At 40.1% G+C, this 25,964-nt stretch overlaps 1 protein-coding gene across 3 annotated transcripts in view; it reads left to right on the forward strand.

The window, feature by feature from the left end:
* The window catches only part of CHD7 (chromodomain helicase DNA binding protein 7), a 190,338-nt gene that overhangs the window by 119,148 nt on the left and 45,226 nt on the right, over nucleotides 1-25,964 (forward strand). For all 3 annotated transcript variants that reach the window (XM_061438814.1, XM_061438816.1, XM_061438815.1), the window contains exons 5-9: nucleotides 3,914-4,051; nucleotides 5,090-5,155; nucleotides 13,822-13,877; nucleotides 20,446-20,560; nucleotides 24,142-24,225. In XM_061438814.1, the coding sequence (XP_061294798.1) occupies nucleotides 3,914-4,051; nucleotides 5,090-5,155; nucleotides 13,822-13,877; nucleotides 20,446-20,560; nucleotides 24,142-24,225 (459 nt within the window). The remainder of the gene's footprint in view (nucleotides 1-3,913; nucleotides 4,052-5,089; nucleotides 5,156-13,821; nucleotides 13,878-20,445; nucleotides 20,561-24,141; nucleotides 24,226-25,964) is intronic.

Consider the following 25,964-nt stretch of genomic DNA (forward strand, 5'->3'; position numbering starts at 1 on the left):
CCTACTAATTTGCTTCAAAGTTAGAAACAAAGTACTTGCAATATACAGCTCTGTGCTAAAGAATTTCAGATAGCTTTTGTTTGTGTGTGTGTGTTTAACTAGAACTCCCTGTTACCGATAAAGTCACAGAATGACCTAACCTAAGAGGACCTGAAAGGGGGAAAGAGAGAATGAATGAATGAATGAATGAATGTGTGTCAGTGAAAGGATATGGGGGAGGTGAGTAGATATTTTAATTGTTTAGGGAGTTTTAAGCTATTTTTAATGATTTTGAGTTTAATTTTTATGCTCACAGGTAGTTTTTTTCCCCCCGAATTGTCTTTGCTTAAACTAGGACCTTCATGTAGTAGTATTTGGACAATATGAAGAAGACTTTCACACAGGTCAAGAAAATTCTGTAGTTCTTTCACAAACACTACTGAATCTTAAAAATCCATTTGTATTAATGCAGACCCAAATGGGCTTTATGAAATACCAGTGTTTTGTGTTTTTTTTTTCCCCTTCTGCATTTCACTTATAGAAAATGCTAATCAATGCAAAGGGACATCGATGCATCCTTTCTCATTGGCTGGTGCTGAACTGTCCTGGGCTGCACAGCTGAAGTCAGTAACCACACAAGTCACTCTTTCTCAGTGTCCCTCCTGTGTCTCCGCACAGGAAGTGATGCTGCCTGCTGGTTTGTTGTGTTTCTTCCTGTCGCACACACTTCAGTAAAGGGCGTGTAGTTCTTGAGTTTTATGATTGATTTGTTTAAACTCCAGTAAATGCCATGTCTTATTTTTTCTTTTACCCAACTGAAAATTGTCACAAAGTACTGCCATAGTGAGATTGTGACAACACATTTAAATCTCCTCTTCAGTATACCTATTTTAGCTATAAGAAAATTCTTAAAACAATCCAAGTTTAACAAGTTATTTTTGTGTTAATTCAAAAGTTTTGAGCTTTAAGTGCAATTCTTACATTTTATTTTGATCCCCTCTCAATCTTTTTTTTTCTTTTTTAATTGAAGGATAATTGCTTTACAGAATTTTGTTGTTTTCTCTCAAACATCAACTGAATTAGCCATACTCCCCAAATCTTTTAAATAATAATCTAAGAGATCTTAAAGAAGCCTATTATGTAATAAATTATTTTATGTTGGGAAATTGGAAAAGGAACCTTGATACCCAAAATAAATGAACTTAAGATCAGTTATTATTTAAAAGGTAGAGAAGCCATATAACATTTAAACAGTTGAGAAAATTGAGTTCTAACTGTATATATTTTTTTTACCCTTATGTAAGACAAAGTTGATATGAGGAGAAACTTTGATTATAAAAGTTATATTCACCATACATACATTTCTATATATAAAAAAAAGTCCCTGTCTTATTGCACTGGAACATTTCTTCATTATCAAAGTGGGGTTTAAAGTGGATTTGTCTTAGACTCTGTCCAAGGACGTTTAGTTACTTGCACTGAAAGAATCCTGGGGCAGAATGGCCCCAGCCACGGAAACCTGATAAAGCATCACAGATGTGTCATTCGTAGCACATTCTCCTTACAGTAATGACATAAAGATGAAAATAAAGATTAATCCGTTTCCATTTAGCAAAATTGATACATCAAATGAAATACAGAGATTATGCTAAATCTCACCAAATTAAAATGTTGTTCCTGATAATAGGCTCTTGCATCTTAAAGAAATTGACAGCCAGAAGTGGGAGGTGATAAAATGAGGCAGAAGAGGAGTTACTTCAGACGAGCTGTGGGAAGAGAGGAAGGAGGCTGTGTAATGCAGCCTGGCTTTAGAGCCTCACTGCTTCCTGACTTTCCTTGCAAAAGTGGAGCTAGTTGCTGATGACCGTAATGCTACTGATTGCATGTAGCATTAGCATGTTTTGAATGCACCATTTTGAATGCTTCCAGTGAATTTCCTTCTGTGATCGTCACAGCATACTTATGAGGCAGCTACTACCATTACCCCTATTCTACAGATCGGGAAACTGAGGTCCCTAAAACAATGCACTTAAGGTCACACAGTGAGGGACCAGGCTCATTCTCATGGGGACACACAGTGCCAGGACTCACAAGGTGACGTGGGGCAGGATGGGCTGTGGCAGGACCCCCGCTGGCCTCTGTGTCACCTCCACATGGAATTGGTTATTCCGGAGAGGAGAGGGAGGTCAAAGGGGAAAGTCAGAATTTGGATGCCCCCCCCAACTCCCCGCAATACCTAGATGTAGAGCTAAAAGTTCACAGTCTCCAATGACCCATCTGTTGCTCCTGTTGTACCAGTTGTATTGTGAGCGGCCTCCCACCCTCTTTTGAGAGCAAGGGAATCACAGACTTAATACAGTAAAATGCAGTGGGTCCCATTCTATGGTACAGGGTGTTGGAGCTTGGTGGTCCCGACTTGGGCCCTGTCGGTCTCTGGCCCATACCTCCTGAGGTCCATGTGGTGGGGTGATTTGCTTCTCTCTGCCTTACTGTCCCAACTTTAAAAACCTTGCAAGGCTCTTCAGAAAGTTTTTCTTCATAACTCTTAGAAAGCAGTTTGTATCAGTGTTACTTTTCTCCATATTCTTTTTATTCTGTGTGCTTTGCCAGCTCATCTGTAATAGTCTTGTCTTGGTCAGTGATTTAAAACTTACACAAGTCATTTTAGAGTTAGCTTAGATTTTATCACATACACACATTAATGAGAAAGTTATTTATCTCCATTTTTAATTAACAGACAAACCTATTTGTATATCAAATAGGTCAAGCAGTCTAGAATTGTTTTGAACGAAAAGTGCAGAATCTTTCCTTCTGCTGCATTTATTTCACTCCCCAGAATTAATAGCTTTAACAGTGTGTTGTGTCTTTTCAGATTTTTTTCCTATTATTGAAAACATGCACATATACATTAATTTTTTTTAAACAAATATCCATTGGGTCATAGGAAAGTAAACAAGATATGCAGTGTGTTTCTCTGGAGGAGTTAATATATTGATGGGCCACACATGCAGATAGATACACAAGGTTTTTCTAATCTTAGAATTGTAAGCAACCAATTGTTATGTGACTTGCTTTTCTTTTTAGTTAATCATTTGTCTTCTGGATTCATCCTGTAGCTTCCTAGGAGTTTGCTTGCCAGGATGAGTGGGCAGGTTTTACATTTTGACCACACTGGTCCTGCAAAAGTGTATTAGGTTCTACTTTGACCACTGGATGAGACAGCATCTTGCCAGTGTTCCTACTAATACTGTTAACAGTCCTTTGCATTTTAATTAGTGCAGTCCAAACTTTTTAAAAGTAAAGTTCCTTACCATAGTTGCTCATAAATTCTACCATTCAGTCCTTCATCTCTTCAGAAATGTTCTTTTAGGACCAAGATTAAAATGCACACCTTCTATTTAAATGGACCTCTGAAATCTTATTGGTACCTTGGATAAATCCTCTGAAATCTTATTGGTACCTTGGATAATAACCTAACTGTAGTTATATAGAACTTTATAATTCACAAAGTATCTTCTAATGCCTTCAGTTTTTTTAGACTTTTTATCATGAAAAAAAAATTTTTTTTAATATACAAAAATAGGATGGCCTAATGAAGTCTTATATATCCACCACCCAGCTTCAGTATTGCCTTCACTTTTGAGCAACTCACCACCTGAATGAGGAGGAAGATGTGTTGTTACTACCGTTGCGCAGTTAAAGGCCACGTAGCCGGAAGTGGCAGGACCTTGACCTGCCAGGTGTCTGACTTCAGATTAACCCCTTTCCCATCATATTTGTTGCCAATGTGATGTCTTGTGTGATTTACAAGGTTATAGTCACTGACTTTTCTTTAAGATCATTGTTGTTTTATAATATAAATATACCCTTGCCATTCTAAGAAACAGAAATAAGCATCAGCTTTCTAAGCCCTCCCGGGTGGGTTTTGTTTTAGAAACGACGGTCCAGCAGGCAAGTGAAGAGAAAGCGATACACCGAGGACTTGGAGTTCAAGATCTCTGATGAGGAGGCCGATGACGCAGATGCTGCTGGGAGAGACTCCCCCTCCACCACCTCACAGTCAGAGCCACAGGTGAGCGACCAGGTGTGCGGGGTTCCCGCGTACATTTCAAAGAATAGGCTGGAGATTTTATAGCTGGTATCTGAGAAGTTCATTTGAAGTGTTGGACATCCGTCTCGTGTTGGTGAACATACTTTGGGAAATCAATGGTTTAGAAGTAGGTTTTTTAAAAAACCCTGTTCACTGAAATTTATTTTAGTGTGAGCCTGTGATACACAATTTGACACCGCTTTGGAGAATTGATGGTCCCTGTTGAGGATGAGTCAGAGCTGGGCTGCAGGGAGACTGAATTTCCCTTCGAGAGTTCAGTGCTGTATAGCTTCTGGGACTTTAATAAGCCACTCAGGCTTGTCTCCTGCTGCTCAGCATCATAAGAACCCCTTTATGAAATTACTGCCATGTAGTACCCAGCAGGGCATACTTTATTCTCCATGCAATGTAAATGATGGATAAAAGAGCTTGTAAAATATGGGTAGTGATGGAGGATTGATTATTGTGAAGATCTCCTGCCCCCTCCCCAAAGTCCTCTTCCTACCATCACTGTGCTTTAGTTAACAAACTGGTAACCCACTGAAAAATATATTAAATGCAGTTTTGTAATTCATTTGGTAATTTGCACTCTGTCAGGTTGTTCTGTAACGTTTTGTGTGACCTCCGTAGATCAAAGCTGCCTACAATAACAGAATGATGAGTATATTTACCCCATGGGTCCAGACAGGGAGAAGGCAGGTCTTTGCCATCATGCAGAGATCATTTCTCTTGGCAGCTGGAGTTTCTGAATGCTCCTTGGCTTTGGGGACCCATGCTAGTCCATGCAATTAAACCACATAATCGCGAAGTAATAAACACAGATCTTCTATTTTGCCTTTCTGTAGAGGGAGATTTTTGTTCTTTTCAATCGTGTTTCCCACTGGCGATCCTGCCCAGTGATTTAAAGGGTATGAATTTAAAGGGTTTGGAGGGAGATGCAAAAGGGAATGGTTTCTCACTTTTATAGCTTAGAATGACATGCTCTCTGTTTGCAGTCATTCCTTCTGCTTTATTTTTTAGGAATCTGTTGATGCAGATGGTCCAGTGGTAGAAAAAATTATGAGCAGTCGTTCAGTAAAAAAACAGGTAAGCGCCATGTGGAGTCATCAAAACTTGTGGGGTGCGTGTGACTCAAAATTATTTTTTGTTTTACATTTTCCTTTTAAAAATTTCACTATTGTAAAATAAAACTTCTGCTGGTGGTTCTAATCCTGTCTAATTGATATTAGTCCAATATCAATCTTTGGGATATTTAACCCCAAATGAAATTAAGATGTATCAGTCAGTGCTTTACTACCGCATTTAGAATAGGCAGGAACTCAAAACATCTCAAAAGAAATGTATAGGACTCATAGGCTGCCTATTTCATAAATATTATTCATAAAAAATCATAGACATCAATCTGTCATCTCTCTTAGGAAGGTCCCTACTCCCACTCCCCAACCCTGGAAGCTCTCTTTATCATTTTAGCAAGTAGCTGTTTTCTCATACTTTTCACAGTATTTTTTCATGTGCAGTTGAATTCTAATTTCTTTTTTTGCTTGTTTGTTTGATGGGGGATTTTGTTTGTTTGTTTCAGTCGTGCCTTGCAGTGCGTGGGATCCTAGTTTCCCTAACTAGGGATCGAACCTGTACCACCTAGAGTGAAAGAGCAGAGTCTTAAGCACTGGACTGCCAGGAAAGTCCTTTCATATGCAATTGAAATATTCCCTAGTATTTCTTTTTTGTTACTGCAGAAGTGAAATACTAAAATATTTTCAGTATAATTTTTGAAGATAATATACCTTATCCTTCCAAATTGTTTGAAATTCATGTTGATTCCTGAAGGCGAGCCCTAAGTATCCTCTGTTAGCCTGGTGCCCTTGTCCCTGAGGGGCACACACACTGTGACAATGAATTCCAGGAACACTGTGCCTGTTACTGAGGGAGACTCCCTGTCAACCTTTCCCGTTTTCCATCAGTTTGAGAAAATGCTTTAGTCTGAAGGAGTACATAGGCATCCAGGTCATTTACATGTTCTAGCAAACGGTGTTTGGTTTGTTTGTCTCTAGAGATGGTTTCCTTTAGGTATAAGTGTCTGTCTTCCAGCTTGAATCATCATCAAGTGCACAGTTATTTCTTTTTCTTCGCTTTCAAGGTGTGTGGAAGTATAGCCTCATTGTTTTGACATGTAAAATAAGCCTTTTTTTTTTCCTGGGGGGGAAAAAAATGTAAAGTGTATACAAAGTGTAACTTCCAGTGAGAGAGATGAGGAGTGGAGGAATTACAAGATTTAAAGTGAACTCCTGGGTTTATCAGATAGGAAATATTTAAGAGCCTCTTGATGAAGGTGAAATCTTTGAAAATGTTGGCTTAAAACTCAGCATTCAAAAAATCGTTCAGCATTCAAAAACGGAAGATCATGGCATCCATGGTAAACAGATAGGGAAAAAGCGGAAACAGTAATAGATTTTATTTTCTTGGACTCCAAAATCACTGCTGATGATGACTGCAGCCACAAAATTAAAAGATGCTTGCACCTTGGAAGAAAAGCTATGACAAACCTAGATAATATATTGAAAGGCAGAGATACCCCTTTGCCAACAAAGGTCTGTATAGTCAAAGCTGTGCTTTTTCCAGGAAGCATGTACAGATGTGAGAGCTGGACCATAAGGAAGGCTGAGCACCAAAGAATTGATGCTTTCAAATTGTGTTGCTGGAGAAGACTCTTGAGAATACCTTGGACAGCAAGGAGATCAAACCAGTCAATCCTAAAGATCAAGCCTGAATGCTCATTGGAAGGACTGTTGCTAAAGCTGAAGCTCCAGTACTTTGACCACCTGATGTGAAGAGCTGATTCTTTGGAAAAGACCCTGATGCTGGGAAAGATTGAGGACAGGATAAAAAGGGAGCGACAAAGGATGAGATGGTTGGATGGCATCACCAACTCAATTGACATGAGTTTGAGCAAACTCAGGGAGATAGTGAAGGACAGGGAACCCTGGTATGCTACAGTTCAGGAGGTCACAAAGAGTCAGACACAGCTTAGTGACTTAACAACAACTCTTCAGATACTTTCTAGAGATCCTTGAAATGGTATTGTGCCAGTGGTAAATTCTTCTTTGCCTTTGCTCCAGTACTGTTTTGCTGTTCTATTGTGTTATTCAAGGCATAGACTTTTATCAGAAGATAGCATTCTGGTTCATATGAAAATAAAAGCAACATGTCAAGATATTTTCAGGATGGTGCAGAGAGCTCTGCTGGGTGATGCTGAGCCAGAGTATTCAGTCAGACAGGGAGACACAAGCCCAGCTCACTGCAGTGAAATGGAACGGATATTTTATTACCAACCGAGGGTGTCATCGGATCAAAATCCCATGCACAGAATGTGTGTGTGTGGCTGAGTCTCTTCGCTCTTCACCTGAAACTGTCACAACATTGTTCATCGGCTATATCCCAATACAAAATAAAAAGTTAAAACAAAAGATATTTTCGAAATGAGTGTAGAGAATGAAGATATATGGAATTACCTACCTGGTGACTCTTTGACCTTGAGAATTTCCTCTCTGATGAATATAAGATCTCAACCAAATTTCACTCCTGTTCAAGCAGAAACGAGCACTATTAACCTAATTAGAAAGGTTGTGTTTTAGTCCTTCTAATAACTCTAGAATTGTTAATTTGTGAATTGTAGATATATGGCAGAATGTAAATGCTTGACATACTATAAAGCATAATCCCCTTCACTGAATGGAAGTGACTTGTTTTGAGTAAATAGCCTGTGGTTTGCATGGGATATATTAATTTTCATTCAATTGATAGTGCTTTGGTAGGCATAGTCAGCAGGTTTGGGGGTTGCAAATTATAATCAGCTCTATTACTCAGAGCTACTTAGACTATACATGATGGAGGGCATTGCTTTTTCTTTCTGTCTTGCGCACTATAGGGCTAGTTTTTTCCTTCTTTCCTACCCTTAAAAGAAAGCTACCCCCAGTTTAGGAATAGGTATTACTACCATTTAGAGATGACCAGGCTCATCTTATCACCAGAGATTAAAAATCACTGTAATTGTATTTGAGGGTAGTAGAGTGTTTGTTGAATTGGTGAATTTTAGGATGAAGAAAAGTAATGGGAAATTTTCTCTGGAAGGAGAGACATGCCTTGAGGTATGATTTAAAATAAGAAATATGGAGCTCATTGACTTACTTGTAGATTACTGGTATTTCATAAAGGGCAATAAAAAACCATCAGAAAATTGTAAACATTAGCAGGTACTCACTTTTTAAACTGCTGATGTTCTCGAAATAGTTACTTTGGTTATCAGCCTTAGTAACAGTGGAGGAAAGTGTGGCAAATAGAAACAAAAGGAAATTTGAGATTTTCCTGTGGATTCTAGCTGGCCCGGCCAGTCTGTTTCCTATTACCTTGAATAATTGAGGATGTGGCTGTGAGAAGGTGCCTTTGTCTCCCCCTGGCAGCACTGTGGAAGCTGTGAGGGCTGCAGAGCTGCCCCTGGGCGTTGCTGACACGTAGTGGGGACTAAGGTAATGGTTTTTACAATCCGCTGACCTCATCCCTGTAGCTTCTGAAGGGTCATCCCTTATGATGGAGCCATACAAACGCACAGAACTCATCTGGCAGAACTTCCTTAGTTCAGCACCTCGTGTTACATGGGGATGGCTCAGGCGTTTATGTTGTTCTGGACCCACATTGGGTTTTCCCTGATGACTCAGTGGTAAAGAACTCACCTGCTAAAGCAGGAGACACCGGTTCAATCCCTGGGTGGAGAAGACTCCTGGAGAAGAAAATGGCAACCCACTCTAGTATTCTCCTGGGAAATCCCATGGACAGGGAAGCCTGGCAGGCCTCAGTCCAGGGTTGCAAAAGTGTTAGACATGACTAAGCTACTAAACAACAACAGCAAACCCAAATGCACAAGCGTGAGACCCAGTAGAAGGAACATAGGTGGTACTTGTATTTGGATATTGAGATAGGTTTAAGAATGGACTTTTGGATTGTGTAAAGGTTAATGCTCTTTGCACAGTGAGTCATAGTATAGCCCTTTCTGCCTTGAGCCATCTGTCCTTGGGGGAAAACAATTCATATCCTTTTTGTATCAGGTCAAAAACAGTTTTGAAAGTGAATTCTGTATTTATGATGTCCTATTTTTTTCCTAAGTAAACCATGATTTGATACTTCTGATAGAGTACACAGTAGGTTGGGCCAGAAGTAAGAATGGATTTATTGTTACTTTTATCCAGGCACTTTCTCATTCTTTTCTGCATTATTTAATAAGATTTTCACCTTTTCACCCTAAAGTTTAGCTGTATTTCCTCGATGCAACTGCTTAATTTAGTAATAGGGTGCTTGGGAAAGGTCTTTCAGGCTTGGATTATCATTTGCTGAATGGCAGTTTTAGAATCCAGGTGGCCGAGGAGTTGATTTATGCCTGGTTAAGGTTCTGTTTCATGGCAACAGTGGGACAAGTATAACTTAATATATTTGGAACTTTCAATTTCAAGTGAATAATAAAGATTTTGATAGACTACTCTAGGCGTCTAATAAAAGGATAAACATATTTCTCAAAACTAGTCTACTGAGTATGTAAAATTACTTCAGAGCACTCTCAAATTTACTGGTAACTGTCCTAGAGATAATGGGTTGGCCAGAAAGTTGGTGGGGGTTTTCCATCATAAGACTATGGAAAAACCCCAAAGGCCCTTTGGACTCACCCGGTCAATTTGAGTGTTTTGTGTGTGTGTGTGTGTGCATGCACAGTGGTGGTGCCTGGACTCAGTTGTTCATTGGATATGCCCATTGAAGAAGGAGTTTTGAACATGCGGGGTGAAGATAGGGGACTGGGCTGTTTTCAACTGTCTTAGGAGTCTGGTCAAACTGACTGCCACTTAGTGAATAATTAAAAGGATGCCCCTGAGGGCTGATGAATTCACACACTTTTGTTCATTGTTTTGCTGTAAGTAAAACAGAAGAGGCCAGTGTAATTATATTTATATGATATGAAGGGCAAAACAGTTCTCTAGCTCTCCACCTACAGTTCTGGAGCAGGGAGACAATCCACTTATAGTTCTGGGAGTGGGAAGGCCATTCACCTACAGTTCTAGGAGCAGGAAGAGGATCCACCTACAGTTCTGGAGCGGGAAGAGGATCTACCTACAGTTTTGGGAACAGGAAAAGGATCTACCTACAGTTCTGGGAGAGGGAAGAGGATCTACCTACAGTTTTGGGAACAGGAAGAGGATCTACCTACAGTTTTGGAGCGGGAGGAGGATCCAACCTACAGTTCTGGGAGCGGGAAGAGGATCCACCCACATTTCTGGGAGCAGGAAAAGGATCCACCCACAGTTCTGGGAGCGGGAAGAGGATCCACCTACAGTTCTGGGAGCGGGAAGAGGATCCACCTACAGTTTGGGGAGCAAGAAGAGGATCTACCTACAGTTCTGGGAGCGGGAAGAGGATCCACCTACAGTTTTGGGAGCAGGAAGATGATCCAACATGAATGGTCACTGAACAGAGCACAGAGTTCTAGTTCAGAACATCCCAAAGAACTAGGACCTGGAACAGTTCTGCACCTGCTCCAGCTGCTGCTCAGTGAGGTCTGGAACCCGATCACCTGCTCCCAGAGAGCTCGAGACCCTCTTGTTGAGATCTTCACAGCATGCCCCCTTGAAGCATTGCTGATCCCAACAAGAAAATGGGTCTATGTGACAGTCAGGGACACAGCGTTGACACCTTTAAGAGTCTGAGCCTTCTGGAGCAGAACTGAGGCAGAATGAAAATGACCTCTTTGTTCAAGAGATCATCCTGTGGGCTTTGAGACCCTCTTAGCAGTTCCAGTTGGTGAGACCACTTAAGAGTAAGATGGGAATGACAATACAGGAGGAAGACTCTGAAAGAGTGAAGTCAGGAAATGACATAGCATGGAAGGGACAAAGCTTGTCTTTTTACTACCTCCAAGGTATGTAATTTTGGAAACCTTTTTCAGAATTGAAAGAAATAGAGTTAACATCAAAAGGTTAAAACAGCAGGCCAGACATTTGAATTCCATTCGAGGTTTAAATTTCATGATATGCTATGAGAAGCACCATGAGATCTAGGCTCTTCCTGGCTTCTCATTCTCCTTGGATGGCCCCTGTCTTATCTTTGGCTTTCTACTGAAATCTCCGGTTGTATGCCAAGATAATGTGTCTCGAAATGATTGCTGAAATGTGGGCGTGGAACCGGGTAATACTAGGGCTAGGAAAATGTAAGATGAGTCCGGGACGGTCGGACTCGAAGCAACCAGAATTTATCGATACAGTAGTTGCTGGTGTATACTGAAGGCATCTAGCAAACATTTCATTTTGGACAACTAAAATGTCTGGGACACGTCACAACATTGTAAATCAGCTATACTCCAATAAAAATTGATATAAAAATAATAAAAGTAAATAAAATCTGGGACACAGATGGTTTTCTGTGCAGATCGGTTAAAAAGTTGCTCTAGGGGCATCCTTGGTGGCTCACTGGTAAAGAATCTGCCTGCCAGCACAGGAAACACAGGTTTGATCCCTGATCCTGGAAGATTCCACATGCCTCAGAGCCACTAAGCCCATGCACCACAACCATTGAACCTGTGCTCTAAAGCCTGGGAGCTGCAACTGCTGAGCCCACGCACCCTGGAGCCTGTGTTCTGCAGCAAGAGAAGCCGCTGCAGCGAGAAGCCTGCACACCACACTTGGAGAGTAGCCCCTGCTCACCGTAACTAGAGAACAGCTCATGCAGCAATGCAGACTGAACACAGCCAACAGTAAATAAACAAAGTTATTATTATTTTTTTTAGAAAAAAGAAACTGCCATTGCTGTAGGGACTTCCCTGGTGGTCCAGTGGCTAAGACTTCCAGTGTGAGGGATGCGAGTTTCATGCTGGCCGGGGAGCTGAGAACCCACTGGCCTTGAGGCCAAAAAACCCAAACCTAAAACAGAAGCAATATTGTAACAAATTCAATAGAAATTTAAAAAATAAGTGTGCATTTTAAACAATCTTTAAAATAAATAAATAAAATTGGTGATACTTTAAAAAAAAGAAAATGTTTTAGGATGATGATAGGGCAGGACCAGATGTTTTTTAATTTTTTAATTAATTTTTAAAACTTTTTGTTTTGGGATGTAGCTGATTAACAGTGTTGTGATAGTTTCAGGTGAACAGCAAAGGGACTCAGCCATATCAACACGTATCCATTCTCCCCCAAACTTCCTTCCCATCCAGGCTGCCACATAACATTGAGCAGAGTTCCCTGTGCTGTACAGTAGGTGCTTGTTGGTTATCCATTTTAAATATAGCACTGTGTACATACCCATCCCAAACTCCCTAACTCTCCCTTCCCCCAGTCTTTCCCCGGGCAACCATAAGTTCATTTTCTAAGTCTGTGAGTCTCTTTCTGTTTTGTAAATAAGTTCGTGCATATTATTTCTTTTTAGATTCCACATATAAGGGATGTCACCCAGTATTTCTCCTTCTCTGTCTGACTTACTTCACTTAGTATGACAGTCTATAGGGATGGTAGGACCACGTGTAAATGGCTTTTGGCCGTACTTCTCAGTGTCCTTATTGGGGATCTCTTGGCAGCTGGAAAAGCTGCTTGGTATTTAAGTTTAACTGATACTTGTAAGAGTTTTGAAGAAGGCGGCTAAGGATTGAGGGTGAGCCCAGTGTCTTTGAATGGACCTGGTGCCAGTCTGTCACCCAGTAAATGTGTCTTTTCCTTTGTTCATCCTCTGTCATGCTCTGACTTGCCTTAGTTTTCTCCGCGGCATCTCTGAGGCCGCCTAGCAGCCAAATGCGACCCTCCAGGCAGGTGCTCTCGTAACAGTGTAAAAAGCAATCTTCGAACATCTGTAAGTGGTGTTTATGTTTTACATCCCTGATTTATCTGATCAAATGTTCCAGAAGAAAATTACATATTACGACTTGTTTAACAGCCTAAAACCAAAAGGAAAAAAAAAATATTGAAAGAGATGCTTAAAATATCATCCACGTGGTGTCTTCTGCAGACATGACGGTAGGCAGGATCAAGGGAGAGATTCTAGATAATCTGCCCACTGCACTCTCGGTCTGGCTGACGGGTCACCACGTTAACCTCACCTCAACGTCGTATTTGGAGTGTTAATTTTATTTGGCTGCTACGTGTGTGAGACATCTTGTCTGAGAGATTTTAATTGTACCATCGAGTCAAACTAAAACCCTCAATAGTGATGCACTGAAATTACAGCCTAGGAACAAGGTTTAGTTTTATATGGTTTCTTGTTTAGAGTTATTAACTATATGGACGAATAAATGTCTTTTAAATATTTTAAAACATTACAAAACCCACAATGTAAAGTTGCCATGAGGCAGCCAAAAATAATACATATGGCATTCAGGAGAGCAGTTGCTAATTGGCTGCTGCCTGCGAAAATGGTACACTTGGCGTCTACTTAACACTGTGGGTTTGGCAGAAAGCCAGATTTGGGGTCAGGTTGTTGTGAATGAAGCTGCATGTGGTTAGGGAGGAGTTAAAGTGATTCATGTCTGAGAAGCCGGAGCCGGTCGGGTAGCGCCTGGCCCGTCCTCATCCGACTGCCTCCCACCAGCTCACCACGTGCTCATCCTTCCAGGAACGTCCCATGCCACTTCTGCGATGCCTTATGTGTGTCCACACGGGAGTAAATCATTACTTTCGGAGCATTCTAGTAGATGCTTTCAAGTATATGCCTGAAATTTTCCTCTGTTGCAGAAGGAATCCGGAGAGGAGGTAGAAGTTGAGGAGTTCTACGTGAAATATAAAAACTTGTAAGTAAATTGTGACTTTTTTTTTTGAATGGGGGAGTATATTTTCAAGGTACCAAATTAAAAAGTAATCAGGAATTTTTTTTTTTAATTGGCAGTGGGAAAATTTTGGTATGATTTATTCAGTGCTGTGGAGGCCATTGCCTCCTAACTTTTGTATCTTGAATAGTTGATAAGTTTTATTTTTCTGTAAAATGTATAATTGGTGTAAAGGTTGACTAGCTTTTGTGCATAACCAAGTTCTTTTTAGAGGAGATGAAAACTCATATAATAACAGAGAAAGTGATACCTGCTTGACCTCTGAGGATGAATTTTGCTCTGTGAAGCCAGGTACCCTGCCTTCATCTGTGCCCAAATGAGAACTCCGCTCCTGGGTGAAAGTGCTAGAAAAATCGTGACATCATCTCACGTTTTGAAATGTAGTGAGCTATGGTTTCGATGACCTGTTGTTATTTCTGATTTGTGTTTAGTGAATTTGAATTGCTTAACTTTTAAAAAACTGAGTCACAAACCACTGTGAGTTGTTGTTCTGATTCTAATAGATGGAGGCAGGGTGCTAGGACCAAGCACACTCTGATGGGACAGCCTAGTTTGAAGCATCAGTATGCATCCTACCGAGGAAAGACCGCAGCCATTCTCTAACGCAAATAACAATCACAGAATAAAGAAAAAAATATTTATTGATAATGTAAATGTTAAATGTACTTTAAACTTTTTAAGGCCAGGAACTCAAGGGTCATATTAGTGAATTCCGGGGTTTCAAGAGAGGCTTCAGGGAGCTGTCAAAACAGCCTAAGAAAATCTACCCTACTCTCAAAAAAGCATCAGGCCCCATGGTTTCTGTCATCACCCCCTGTCGCATTTGGCACTGTGTTAATGGATGGATATCTTTCTGACGTTTGTGAGCAGAACCTTCCGCCAGGTAAAAAGATGAAGGAGTCTCTTATCAGTGTTACTGTAAAAGTTCAGTGAAATGAAAAATGCCCAGTAAACATCAGATGCCGTCATCATTTTATACTCAGAGCGTGAGAAGCTCACACACATGCCGGGGATGCACATGACATGGCTTCATATAGTCTTATCAGGTGGGTGGAAAGACTAGATAAGGAGGGGACAACCAAGTAAGCCAGAGAGAAGGCGCTCTGGTGGATTTATCAAATCGCACTCCAAGTCAAGAAGTTTAAGTATCTTTTGCCAAGAAACAGCTCCACTGGATAGACACCCATCCCCGTCAGTGTGGAGTGCCGAGGCCCGTGGTGTTTGGCTCTCAGAAATCCTCTCAACCAGCCTGTGACCAACCCCGGCCCCTGTAGGGCCTCACCCAGGTGCCGCCGTGGCCGCCAGCCAGGGAGATGAGTCATCAGTCATGTGAGATGAAGCAGCGTGGTGCTAAAAAATAGCTTTCCTCTCTGATGTTATAGAGCTCTAAAGGAAGTTAAAATTTCCATAAAATGAAAACTTTTTGTTAACCTTTCATTTTGACATAATTTTGAAATAGATTTACAGAAAAATTGCAATAGCAGTACAAAATTCCTGTGTGGAGTCTTATGTTATTCAGGGGATCATAATCCCTTACTGTCATAGCATTATTTCCTTTGCTCACTTGATCCCAGACCTGGCCGGTGGAAGCCCATCGGGCTGTCTCCTCCCTCGCTTACCTTGTCCCTGTCCTTCTTCGAGCACTTCCTTAGTTTCTGGCACCAGAGGATGTTCCTGACGCATCTCGAAACTTCCTGTTCAAGTCCTGGAATTGGTCCTTTCTCTTAGGTGCCTTGGTTGTTTTTACTGGAGAAGAGCATGTAGAAACCAAGGTTTAACTAGGTGTGTTCACTGCTGCTGGGGAGTCATTGCTTCTGGGCTTAGGAAGGGCATCCACGTGCGTGTGTATATGGTAATGTGTGTGTGTATGACATATACACATAACATGTTACACACATAAATGTTCATTGTATGTACCCACACATTTCTGTCTACCTGCCTACCTGCCAACAAGGAAGAACAGTGTCTTTATAGTGATAGTTCCAATTTTATTTCAATACCACGGGATTCATTCTGTTCTTTCCCCTTCTAATATTAATAGCTCTCTGTTTTTTACTGTGAGAAACCTGTCACAGTAGACATAGGATCCATAATACCTTTTCTTATTTGTTAATCCTGGAATATATAAGAAATGGATTCAGAATTACTAGACCATATTTATGTGAAAATGAAGCCTGCTAGCTTTGGCGATGGCATCCCACTCCAGTACTCTTACCTGGCAAACCCCATGGACAGAGGACCCTGGAAGGCTGCAGTCCATGGGGTCACAAAGAGTCAGACACGACTGAGTGACTTCCCTTTCACTTTTCACTTTCATGCATTGGAGAAGGAAATGGCAACCCACTCCAGTGTTCTTGCCTGGAGAATCCCAGGGACGGGGGAGCCTGGTGGGCTGTTGTCTGTGGGGTCACACAGAGTTGGACACGACTGAAGTGACTTGGCGGCAGCAGCAGCAGCAGCTTCGTTCAGTATTTGTTAGCATTTTTTGTTGTCTAAGTGCTTTTTCTAAGTGCTTTTTGGTCAGGTTAGTCCTTCTCCTTCCTGCCCTGCTTCAGTGGGATGTTATTTATTTGATACTCAGTTTTTCTCATTATGGTCTTCCCTGGTAGCTCAGACGATAAAGAATCTGCCTGCAATGCAGGAGACCCAGGTTCGATCCCTGGGTCGGGAAGATCTTCTGGAGGAGGGGATGGTAACCCACTCCAGTATTCTTGCTTGGGGAATCCCATGGGCAGAGGAACCAGGCGGGCTACAGTCCATGAGGTCACAAAGAGTTGGACACACCTGAGTGACTAACACTACTTTTGGCTCCTTAGTTTCTGTTTGTATTTGTAATCCATTTTAGGCTCCACCCCCTCTGTGGGGTCACACAGAGTCGGACATGACTGAAGTGACATAGCAGCAGCAGCAGCAGCCATCCTTTGATTTTTTTTTTTTTTTCAAGTTCATGAAATACTAACACGGTTCAGTAGTCAGAACTGTACACAAGACGATACCCAAAGAAGTGCCGTCTTCCCTTCCTTGCCACCCCATTCCTACTTACCTTCTCGTTAATCTCAGATTTATCCTTCCTGTAATTTGTGGCATGAATATGGAGATAGGCAAATCGATAGGTTGGTTTATTTTATATGTTATTTCCCTTTCTTTCTTAAGCACAAAAGAATAGCATCAGTACACATTGGCACTTTGCTTTTTTCACAATACTACGAGTACTGCGTTACTCAACATCAGTTCATAGGGTCTTCCTCATTCTTTGTTACAGCTGCCTAGTACTCCCCTGCACATCTGCGTGATAACTTACCCAGCCAATCTCCCATGTGTACTGGCTTGTAAATGGCTTCTGATATGTAATAGTTACAGATAATGCTGCAATATATATTTTCATGCCTACATATTTTTGAATTGTTGGAGGCATAGCTTCAGGGTGAATTTTTAGAACTGGGATTGCTAGATCAAAAGGCAAACATAAATGCAGTTCTCCTGGGGAATTTTGCAATGTCTAATAGTTCTGTTTGCATTCCTACCAATACTGTGTGAGATCACGCATTTCCGCACAACGTTTCCAGTGTAGCGTGTGTGTGTGTGTGTGTGTTTACTTTTTGTGGGAAATTGTATTTCAGTGTGGTTTTAAGTGTGAGATCACGCATTTCCGCACAACATTTCCAATGTAGAGTGTGTGTGTTTGTGTGTGTTTACTTTTTGTGGGAAATTGTATTTCAGTGTGGTTTTAAGTAGCAGTTTCTTTGATTGTGAGTGATTTAGAACATCTTTTCGTAAGTTTAATGACCATTTTTGTACCTTGTCCTGTCAGTTATGTGTTCAGATCTTTTGCCCAGTTTTCTGTTGTGCTTCCTTCAGTTTTTAACAGTTCTTTATATGTATGTGGTATTAGTCCTTAATCTATATTATATATTGCAGCTATCTTTTCCCAGTTTCAGTTGTCATTTGACTTTATTTGTTGTTGTACTTTTTTTTAAAAAGTTTTTTATATTCAGATTTGTTCATCTTTCTTTTTATTAGATCTTACTTTTGAATCATAGTTGGAAATCCTTTCCCTACCCCTGGCTAAAGAGGAATTTTCTGTGTTTTTCTGTAATATTTGCATGTTTTTATCTTCTCTGTTTAGTTTCTTGATTCACTTGGTACATGGTGTAAAGCATAACTCTAATTTTATTCTTTTCCAAATATTGTTGTTTCAGCCTCATTATTAAAAAGTCCGTCTTTGCCCTGGTGATTGAGATGCAACCTTTATCATGGACTAAAGATACATATTTATTGGGTCCATGTCTGTCTTTAATCCTTTGATCTGTCTCTTCACACATTATAGCATACTATTTTACTTATAGAGGCTTTATAAGTATTTTGTTATCCGGTTTATTGGAGTTTCCCCTAAGACAGTTCCTTTTTATGGTTTTTCTGGATGTTTAGCATGTTGATTTTTATATATAAATGCAGCATTCACTTGTCTAACTCCATTAAAATAGTTGTTTATATTTTTATTTACATTGTGTTAAATAACAAATTTATGACTTACGATATTGAGTCTTGCTATCTGAAAGCAAGGATGTCTTTCTTGGCTCAACTTGCTTTCTGTGTCTTTTAGGAGGATCTTAAATGCTTCCTTATACAAGTTTCACATGTTCCTTATTAAATTTATTACTAAGTATTTTTTCTCTGTTGATACTGTAAAAGAGGTTTTCACTGTCATTATTTCTTCTGTTTTATTTGTGTAAATGGGGGCATTTGACTTCTGTCTGTTAATTTTATATTCTGCTATGTAACTGAATTATTTTATTTTATTATTTGAATTAGTTTCCTAATTGATCCTCTAGGGTTTTCCAGTTATGCAGTCATATTGTCTGCAAATAGAGTTCTTATTTTCCAATTACCACTCCTCTTATTTTCTCTCATCTAAAAGCATTGGCCAATGCCTAGAATGTGATATTGTACAGTAGAGGACATATAGGTATCCTTGCCTTGTTTGTGATCCTGGTGGAGAAGCCTGTGGTTTTTCTCCATTTAGTGGGAGCTGATTTCACTGCCCAAAATTTCAGCTTAGTTTGCCGGAGGGGGAGCAGGGCTGGACGAGCTATTGAAGGGCCTGCATCTCCCTCGTGGCTGGCCTGGCAGCGCTTTTAAAGGCATGTACACCTCAGCCAGGACAAAGGTGCTGAGTGCTCAAATACCTTTTTCTATCCAATAATTCGGAAACTAGACTAGGTGATGTTTATAATATTTAGTTTTGGTTATAACAGTATTGCATGTTATTTATTGAAAATTTGGAAAATACAAGTCAAAAGTAAAAAATATTTACAATCTTACCACCCAGAATGATCATTACTAGCATTTTGATGCATTTTCATTGAGTCTTTTCCCTGAGTGTGTGTGTGTGTGTGTGCGCACATACAGGGCGTCTATCAATTCATATCTATACAAGGCATATGTATTTAAAATCCTTATCTCCCTCAGTCCACTGTAGGACTAAATCTGTCCTACCTATGAAAATGGATATTAGATGTTATATAAATAAAAATGATATGATATTTAATGTCATCAGCCTTTTCCATATCATTAATCATTTTTTGAAAGACTTTTGTAGTGGCCACATAATTTCTAAGAGTAGTAGTATCTTGATTTTGAAAGCACCTCATTTTTTAAAATGTCATCACTAAAAAGAGAAATAAGAGACAGGCAAGGTTATAGGGGTGTGCGGTAGGGAGAGGATGGTAGTACTAAAGGATATTGAAATAACTAAATGAAAGAAGTCAAAGGTACCATACAACATTAACTGTATACCTGTGAGTCTTGGGGATGAAAACGGAAAGGTGGGGTGGGGAGTATTCAAGTTCAGGTTAGAGAAGACCCAGCACCTGCTCAGAGCAGGCTGGTGGTGAGTCTGAACAGGAGACTAACCAGTGAGAGAAGAGAGTAGCCATTGGAGAGTGAACAATTCACAAGGGACCCAAGGGGCATCATCTCAGAGGTCCTGGCAGAAGGACTAACAAGGAGAGGGCTGGGGGTACTGGTGTTCTAGAGCTGGGGGGTCCTTTTCTCCCCAGTTGTTTTAGAAGGAGGAAATGAGGTTTACCTTTGCTGTTTTAAATTTGAATTCTTTAAACTTGACAGAAACCTTTTATTTCTCAATTAATGATAAAAGGCTCAAAACAAATCCATAATTAAAGCCACCTTGTAGTGCTAATTGTTTTGTGTTGGAGTAAAATCCATTCACTTATGAAAATAGCTTGTTATTAGGTCTTTTTCTTTCTTTCTTTCTTTTTAATGGGAAATGGGTAAGAGAACTGCAGACCCAGCACAGAAGGCAAATTTTAGTATCTGTTATTGATTATTTTCTCTTATTCTTAACCATTAGTAGTTATATTGAAATGTGCCTCAGCAGCCTCTATGAGTAAGTAATTAAACAGGTTATTCTGTTAATCATTTATGTAGTTGATTTTATGGGGAGAATGATAATGAACATGTGTCATAAAGATCAATTATTTTCTGTTTCAAGTATATCGTTTTATTTTTTTAGCTCTTATCTTCATTGTCAATGGGCGTCCATAGAAGATCTGGAAAAAGATAAGAGAATTCAGCAAAAGATTAAGCGATTTAAGGCAAAGCAAGGCCAGAACAAATTCCTGTCAGAGGTATGGAAAACCTGGTTAATTTCCTAAAATATTTACATTTTTAAAGTGTTCTAAATTTTGAATTTCATGTCAGCATATTATTAAGAGAAACTAGTTTGCCTCATTTGGTGCTGTTACTTGCATATTGGTAACTGGTTATTGCTAAAATAATTTGTAAACAGGAAATTTCTCATTCTTCCTGTTGCTTAGTCTAGAAGATACTGGTCCTTCTGAGATTATGTGGAAATATGGTGGTATGATTCAATATTGTAATGAAAATACACTTAATAGACAGTGAAAAAATAAGTAGACAAAAGGCTTACTAAGATGTAGCAGGTGAGGGGCTTCCTTAGCGGTCCAGTTATGGCTTTGCTTTCTGCTGCGGGAGGTACAGGTTCAATCCCTGGTCAGGGAGTTAAGATCCCACCTGCCTTGTGGTGAAAAAACCAGAACATAAACAACAGAATCAATATGGTGACAAATTCAGTAAAGACTTTAAAAATGGTCCACATCCAAAAGAAAATTAAAAAAAAAAAAAAAGGTTTAGCAGATTACAAACTCAAAAACTCTATGATTAGTATTAAGGTCTAGGATGTAAATGTTTGTTTCGATTGGGGAAGGTGTGTGACATTTCTCTTGTTAAAGTCAGAGAGTTTGCTGACCTTCTTTTCACAGATGATACGCTGTGGTACAGAAGTTGATACAATATCTAATATCTTTACCTCCCTCCCCTTTATCCTAGATTATCAATTAAGATAACAAGGTACCCATACTTAGGGCTTCCCTGGTAACTCAGACTGTAAAGAATCTGCCCCCAGTGTGGGAGACCCGGGTTCAGTCCCTGGGTCAGGAGGATCCCCTGGAGAATAGAATGGCAACCCACTCCAGTATTCTTGCCTGGAGAATCCCATGGACAGAGGAGCCTGGAGGGCTACAGCCCATGAAAGAGTCGGATACGACTGAGCAACGAACACTGACTGGCTGACTAATATCTAGGGCAGGAAAGAATGCCTGCATAGTTTAGGAAGAGCCATGGTTCTCTTCCAGCATAGTCAGTTACATAAACAAGACTCTCGCGGGCTGCCTTCAGGGGTCCCTAGACCTATGATCACCTGTTTGCTTTCATTTATAGCCTCGAGCAGATAAAAAGAGAAACCTTCACATTGAAAGACTAACCTGGCTGACTCATTCATTTTCCTCTCCATGAAGGAGTTTAACAGAATGTAAACTGTTAAAGTGTGAAATTTGATGCAAAATCATACCTGTTTCACGGCCAACTTCACACCCTGACCCCTTGTTGGAGATGGGGGAGGGGGTCACAGACAGATGAGTGTGCGGTACTTTTACGTCATAGAGTCCAGACTTATCCTCTCAGGTGACAAGTCTGGGGTCTCCTGGAATCTGAACTCCATGCCCCCAAAGGTGTAGTGTAAACTTGGCCACCTGACCCTGATGCTGGGAAAGATTGAGGGCAAGAGGAAAAGGGGGCAGCAGAGGATGAGATGGTTGGATGGTATCACCGACTCAATGGACATGAGTTTGCACAAACTCGAGAGACAGTGAAGGACAGGGGAGCCTGGTATGCTACAGTCCCTGGGGTTGCAAATAATCAGACATTTAGCGACGGGACAATTACAAGGTTGAAATATATTATCTTCCTGGTAACTTGGTAACGGTAAATCTTAAGCTTTGTCCTGAATAGGAGCATAAGCTTGTGTCTGAAAAGAGGATCTGAGGTTTAACAGAGAAGGATATCAATTCTGGATCCTTTACACACACACACACACACACACACACACACACACTCACTCACTTACTCACTCACTCACTCACCTGTTTGTCGTGTCCTAGAGATGGTCCTGGCTTCAGGCACCAGTTCTGCTACTTTGAGATTTTTAGTCATGACCACTTTTGCCTTTTCTGATTCACCTTGCTGCTGCTGCTGCTAAGTCGCTTCAGTTGTGTCCGACTCTGTGCGACCCCATAGGCGACAGCCCACCAGGCTCCCCCGTCCCTGGGATTCTCCAGGCAATAACACTGGAGTGGGTTGCTATTTCCTTCTCCAATGCATGAAAGTGAAAAGTGAAAGTGAAATTGCTCAGTCGTGTCCAACTCTCAGTGACCCCATGGACTGCAGCCCACCAGGCTCCTCCATCCATGGGGTTACTTAGGCTTCCTTTTAAGTCACTGCAACTATAACGCTCTATTTAGAAAAATTATTAAGACTGGAAATCACAGGTGTGGTGGCATTGATTACTTGCTTGAAGGATAAATATGTTTAGGAGTAAAGTTAAGGATTTTAATTCAGATTCAATAGAGGATTCTGTTTAAGAACAAGTTGCCTTGGAGCTTTTATCATAAAATCCTAGTTTGTGGAAAGGTTTAGTGTTTATGCTGTACATGAATAATACGTAGATATTGGGCACCTAAATCTCGAAGCTTTGACAAGCCAATGCATTTAATATATAAACACTTCAAATTAACAAACTGTTTCAGAGGTTTTTGTTGCCTTAGTCATGAACTCCAGGTAAAGACCTGAGGCAATTGAAACACACTCTTGGTATTTCTGGGTTTTGTTTCATGATTCACAGTTCACAGCATCCAAATTGGGTGTGTGGGCACAGGACCCCAGAGGAAGTTTGTTATCCTGAAGTTGACTGTAACCAGGCGGCTCTTTGACCTGCAGCTCCAGGGATGTGGACAGTATCTAATGTTTTTGCAAAGCATTTTAATGAAGTTATGTTGCTGATAAATTAATCTCTGGGAACACATAGTAATGTGTCTTTTTTTTTTTTTTCTAAATTATCTGACTCTGACTTCTTTAAAGTATGGCTTAGTCTGTAACTTCCCTTTGAGCCAAATTCTCTTCTTTTACGTGAGATCAGTTTGCAGACAAGCAGCGTTACTTGACTTCTGTAAAGATTGTTAATGTCTCAGCTAGAGAACCCAATGTTTAAAGCCTCATTTCTTTATCCTCAATACTTTTAGCCAAATGCTCTGTGTTCAATACAAATAAATCATGTGAGACCACTTCGATGTATGCCAAGATTATATTCAAATAAGGTACTAATACTGATTGGCAAAGGTGACCAAACAACATAAACTCCGTTCATGCTTAAATGTGGAGTTCACTGGTCTCAGTGTTTTTAGCTTTTGAATAACATTCTGCAAATGATGCTGTAAGGCATCAGACAGTTACAAGACTCTGGTAGCACTTACTGTGCACAGTTCTGATCTCTTTTGCAAACTACAGTCTCGAATGCTACATGCATTGCGTGCCATAAGCCTTTTGGATTGCTCATTAGTGAATTGTAATTTCACACTTGATTTAAAATATTCTTAAACATTCTCTCACAGTAAAAAGGTCTCACACAGTAATTAAAAGACCCAGTTAACAAAGTCTGAGAACTCTTGATTTCCTCATGGGGAGTGATTTTGCTAAATTATAGCATTTCAATTAATATAACAGACCTTTGCCAAATATAAATTTTGTATTGCTGTGACCCCAAATAGTACTGCCTGATGAAAAGTGAAATAGTGTTTATTCTCAGGAGTTAAATAAACATTTTAACTTTTTTTTTTTTCTCTCTCCGTTGGTGTAGATTGAAGATGAGCTTTTTAATCCAGATTATGTGGAGGTTGACCGGATAATGGACTTTGCACGTAGCACAGATGACCGGGGAGAGGTAACAGAGGACCGTTTGTCTTAGGGGGCAGTGGCTCAGACCGCTTACGTGTGTTTATGGAGAACCATCATGAACTCCCAAGATCTGGTCCTGCTCACAGCCTTGTATTATGACACACTTGGTCTAAACCAAACTGAAATATACTAACTTACTATTAGTTTTGGGACTTAATAATCACAGTAAAAATGTTGTTTGTTTTAGTCTGAGAGCTTTTTAAAAGAAATCAGTTTTCAATGTGAAGCAGAGAGCACTGACACTTTGCACAGTTCCAGATACAATCAATAAGGAATTTACTATATTTTGGTGTAAATCTGTTATGTAGCACGAATTCCCCTTGTAAGAGTGTTCTTGTAGCAAAAACACAGTTCAATGTTAAGTAACAGAAGACATCACTAATGAAGTTGATGGGCCTCATTTAACATGGTTCATGGAGGATGCTATAGAATCCTTCTTTTTGTGAGATCTGAGTCTCAGCATGCCCGTTTTTCTTTGAAGAACCCAAAGAGGTTGTAAAGGGCAGTTGGTAGGGCACCCTACTCATCGCGTAAGAATAAACACGCGTCTAGTGACTTCTGAGCATTGTGTCTTAGTAAGGATATGCCTACCCACCATGAGGTCTGTCACTTAGCTTCTTCTTGTAAATTAAACTGCATAAAGTGTTTGGATGTTTGAATCTTGCTTGTCTAGTGAGAGTCTGCAGTGAAGTCCCATTTTTACTCCAAATTCTGTATCACAGGGTCCATGATGTTTCAAAGACCATATCTGTAATACGATGTTTACCTTTCTGTTTTGCTTAGCTGTACTTAAAAAAAATTTTTTTCCCCCATATTATATTTATATAGTACAGCAAATGTTTGTAACATCACAGCCAGGTCACAGCCTTGGTCTAAATTTAGCTGAGATTTATCAATTTACTATTAGTTTTAGGGCGTAATAATCAGTACCTCTGTCCTAAAATGAAGATCCAAAAACCCAAATGTTTTCTAGAAGAAAGGCAAAGGAGATCTTCTTGGTCTGGATTACCCAAGGTATTTTGCTCTCCAGTTTTCTAGAGCTCAAACACATCACTTTAAAGCAATTGCATGCAGACAGTATCCCTTTAAGAAAAAGGAAGAAATTCTAATAAGTTCAAGCCTGTTTCTCATTGTTTAAGAAAGTAGCCGGTTAGGTAAATATGTAAACACACCAAGATGAGTTACCCTGTGAGTCTGAATCAGTTGCCTAATGATCACACAGATAATAATAAGGTTCAGATTCAGCTTTGTTATTTACTAGCTATTTCTATATACTTTTTGGCTTTTGAACATGACTTAACCAGTGGCTTAGATAAAAATGAATTTGTTCTGACAATATTTAATAATATTACAGTAAGTCCCCTACATACGAACCTTCAAGTTGCAAATTTTCAAAGGTGTGGACGTGTGTTTGCATGTCCAGTCACATAGGTTAGTTCATGTGTCTGGCATATGTTGTCATGTGTGTGCATCCTCGACAAATGGTTGACCTTTTGTACAGTACTGTTATAGAGTACAGTATCTTTATTTCAAACCCAGGATGTTTGGAAGCAAGTGTAAAAGCAGAGGTATATACAGCTTATTGTATTAGTCTACTTCCCAGGTGGCGCAGTGGTAAAGAATCCACCTGCCAGTGGAGTAGATGCACACACACACACACACACACACACACACACAAGTTGGGTACTTGGGCTAACTTTGTTGGACTTATGAATGCACTCTTGG

This window comes from Bos javanicus, chromosome 14 (genome assembly GCF_032452875.1).
Source record: "Bos javanicus breed banteng chromosome 14, ARS-OSU_banteng_1.0, whole genome shotgun sequence".
In the NCBI taxonomy this organism is placed as follows: domain Eukaryota; kingdom Metazoa; phylum Chordata; class Mammalia; order Artiodactyla; family Bovidae; genus Bos; species Bos javanicus.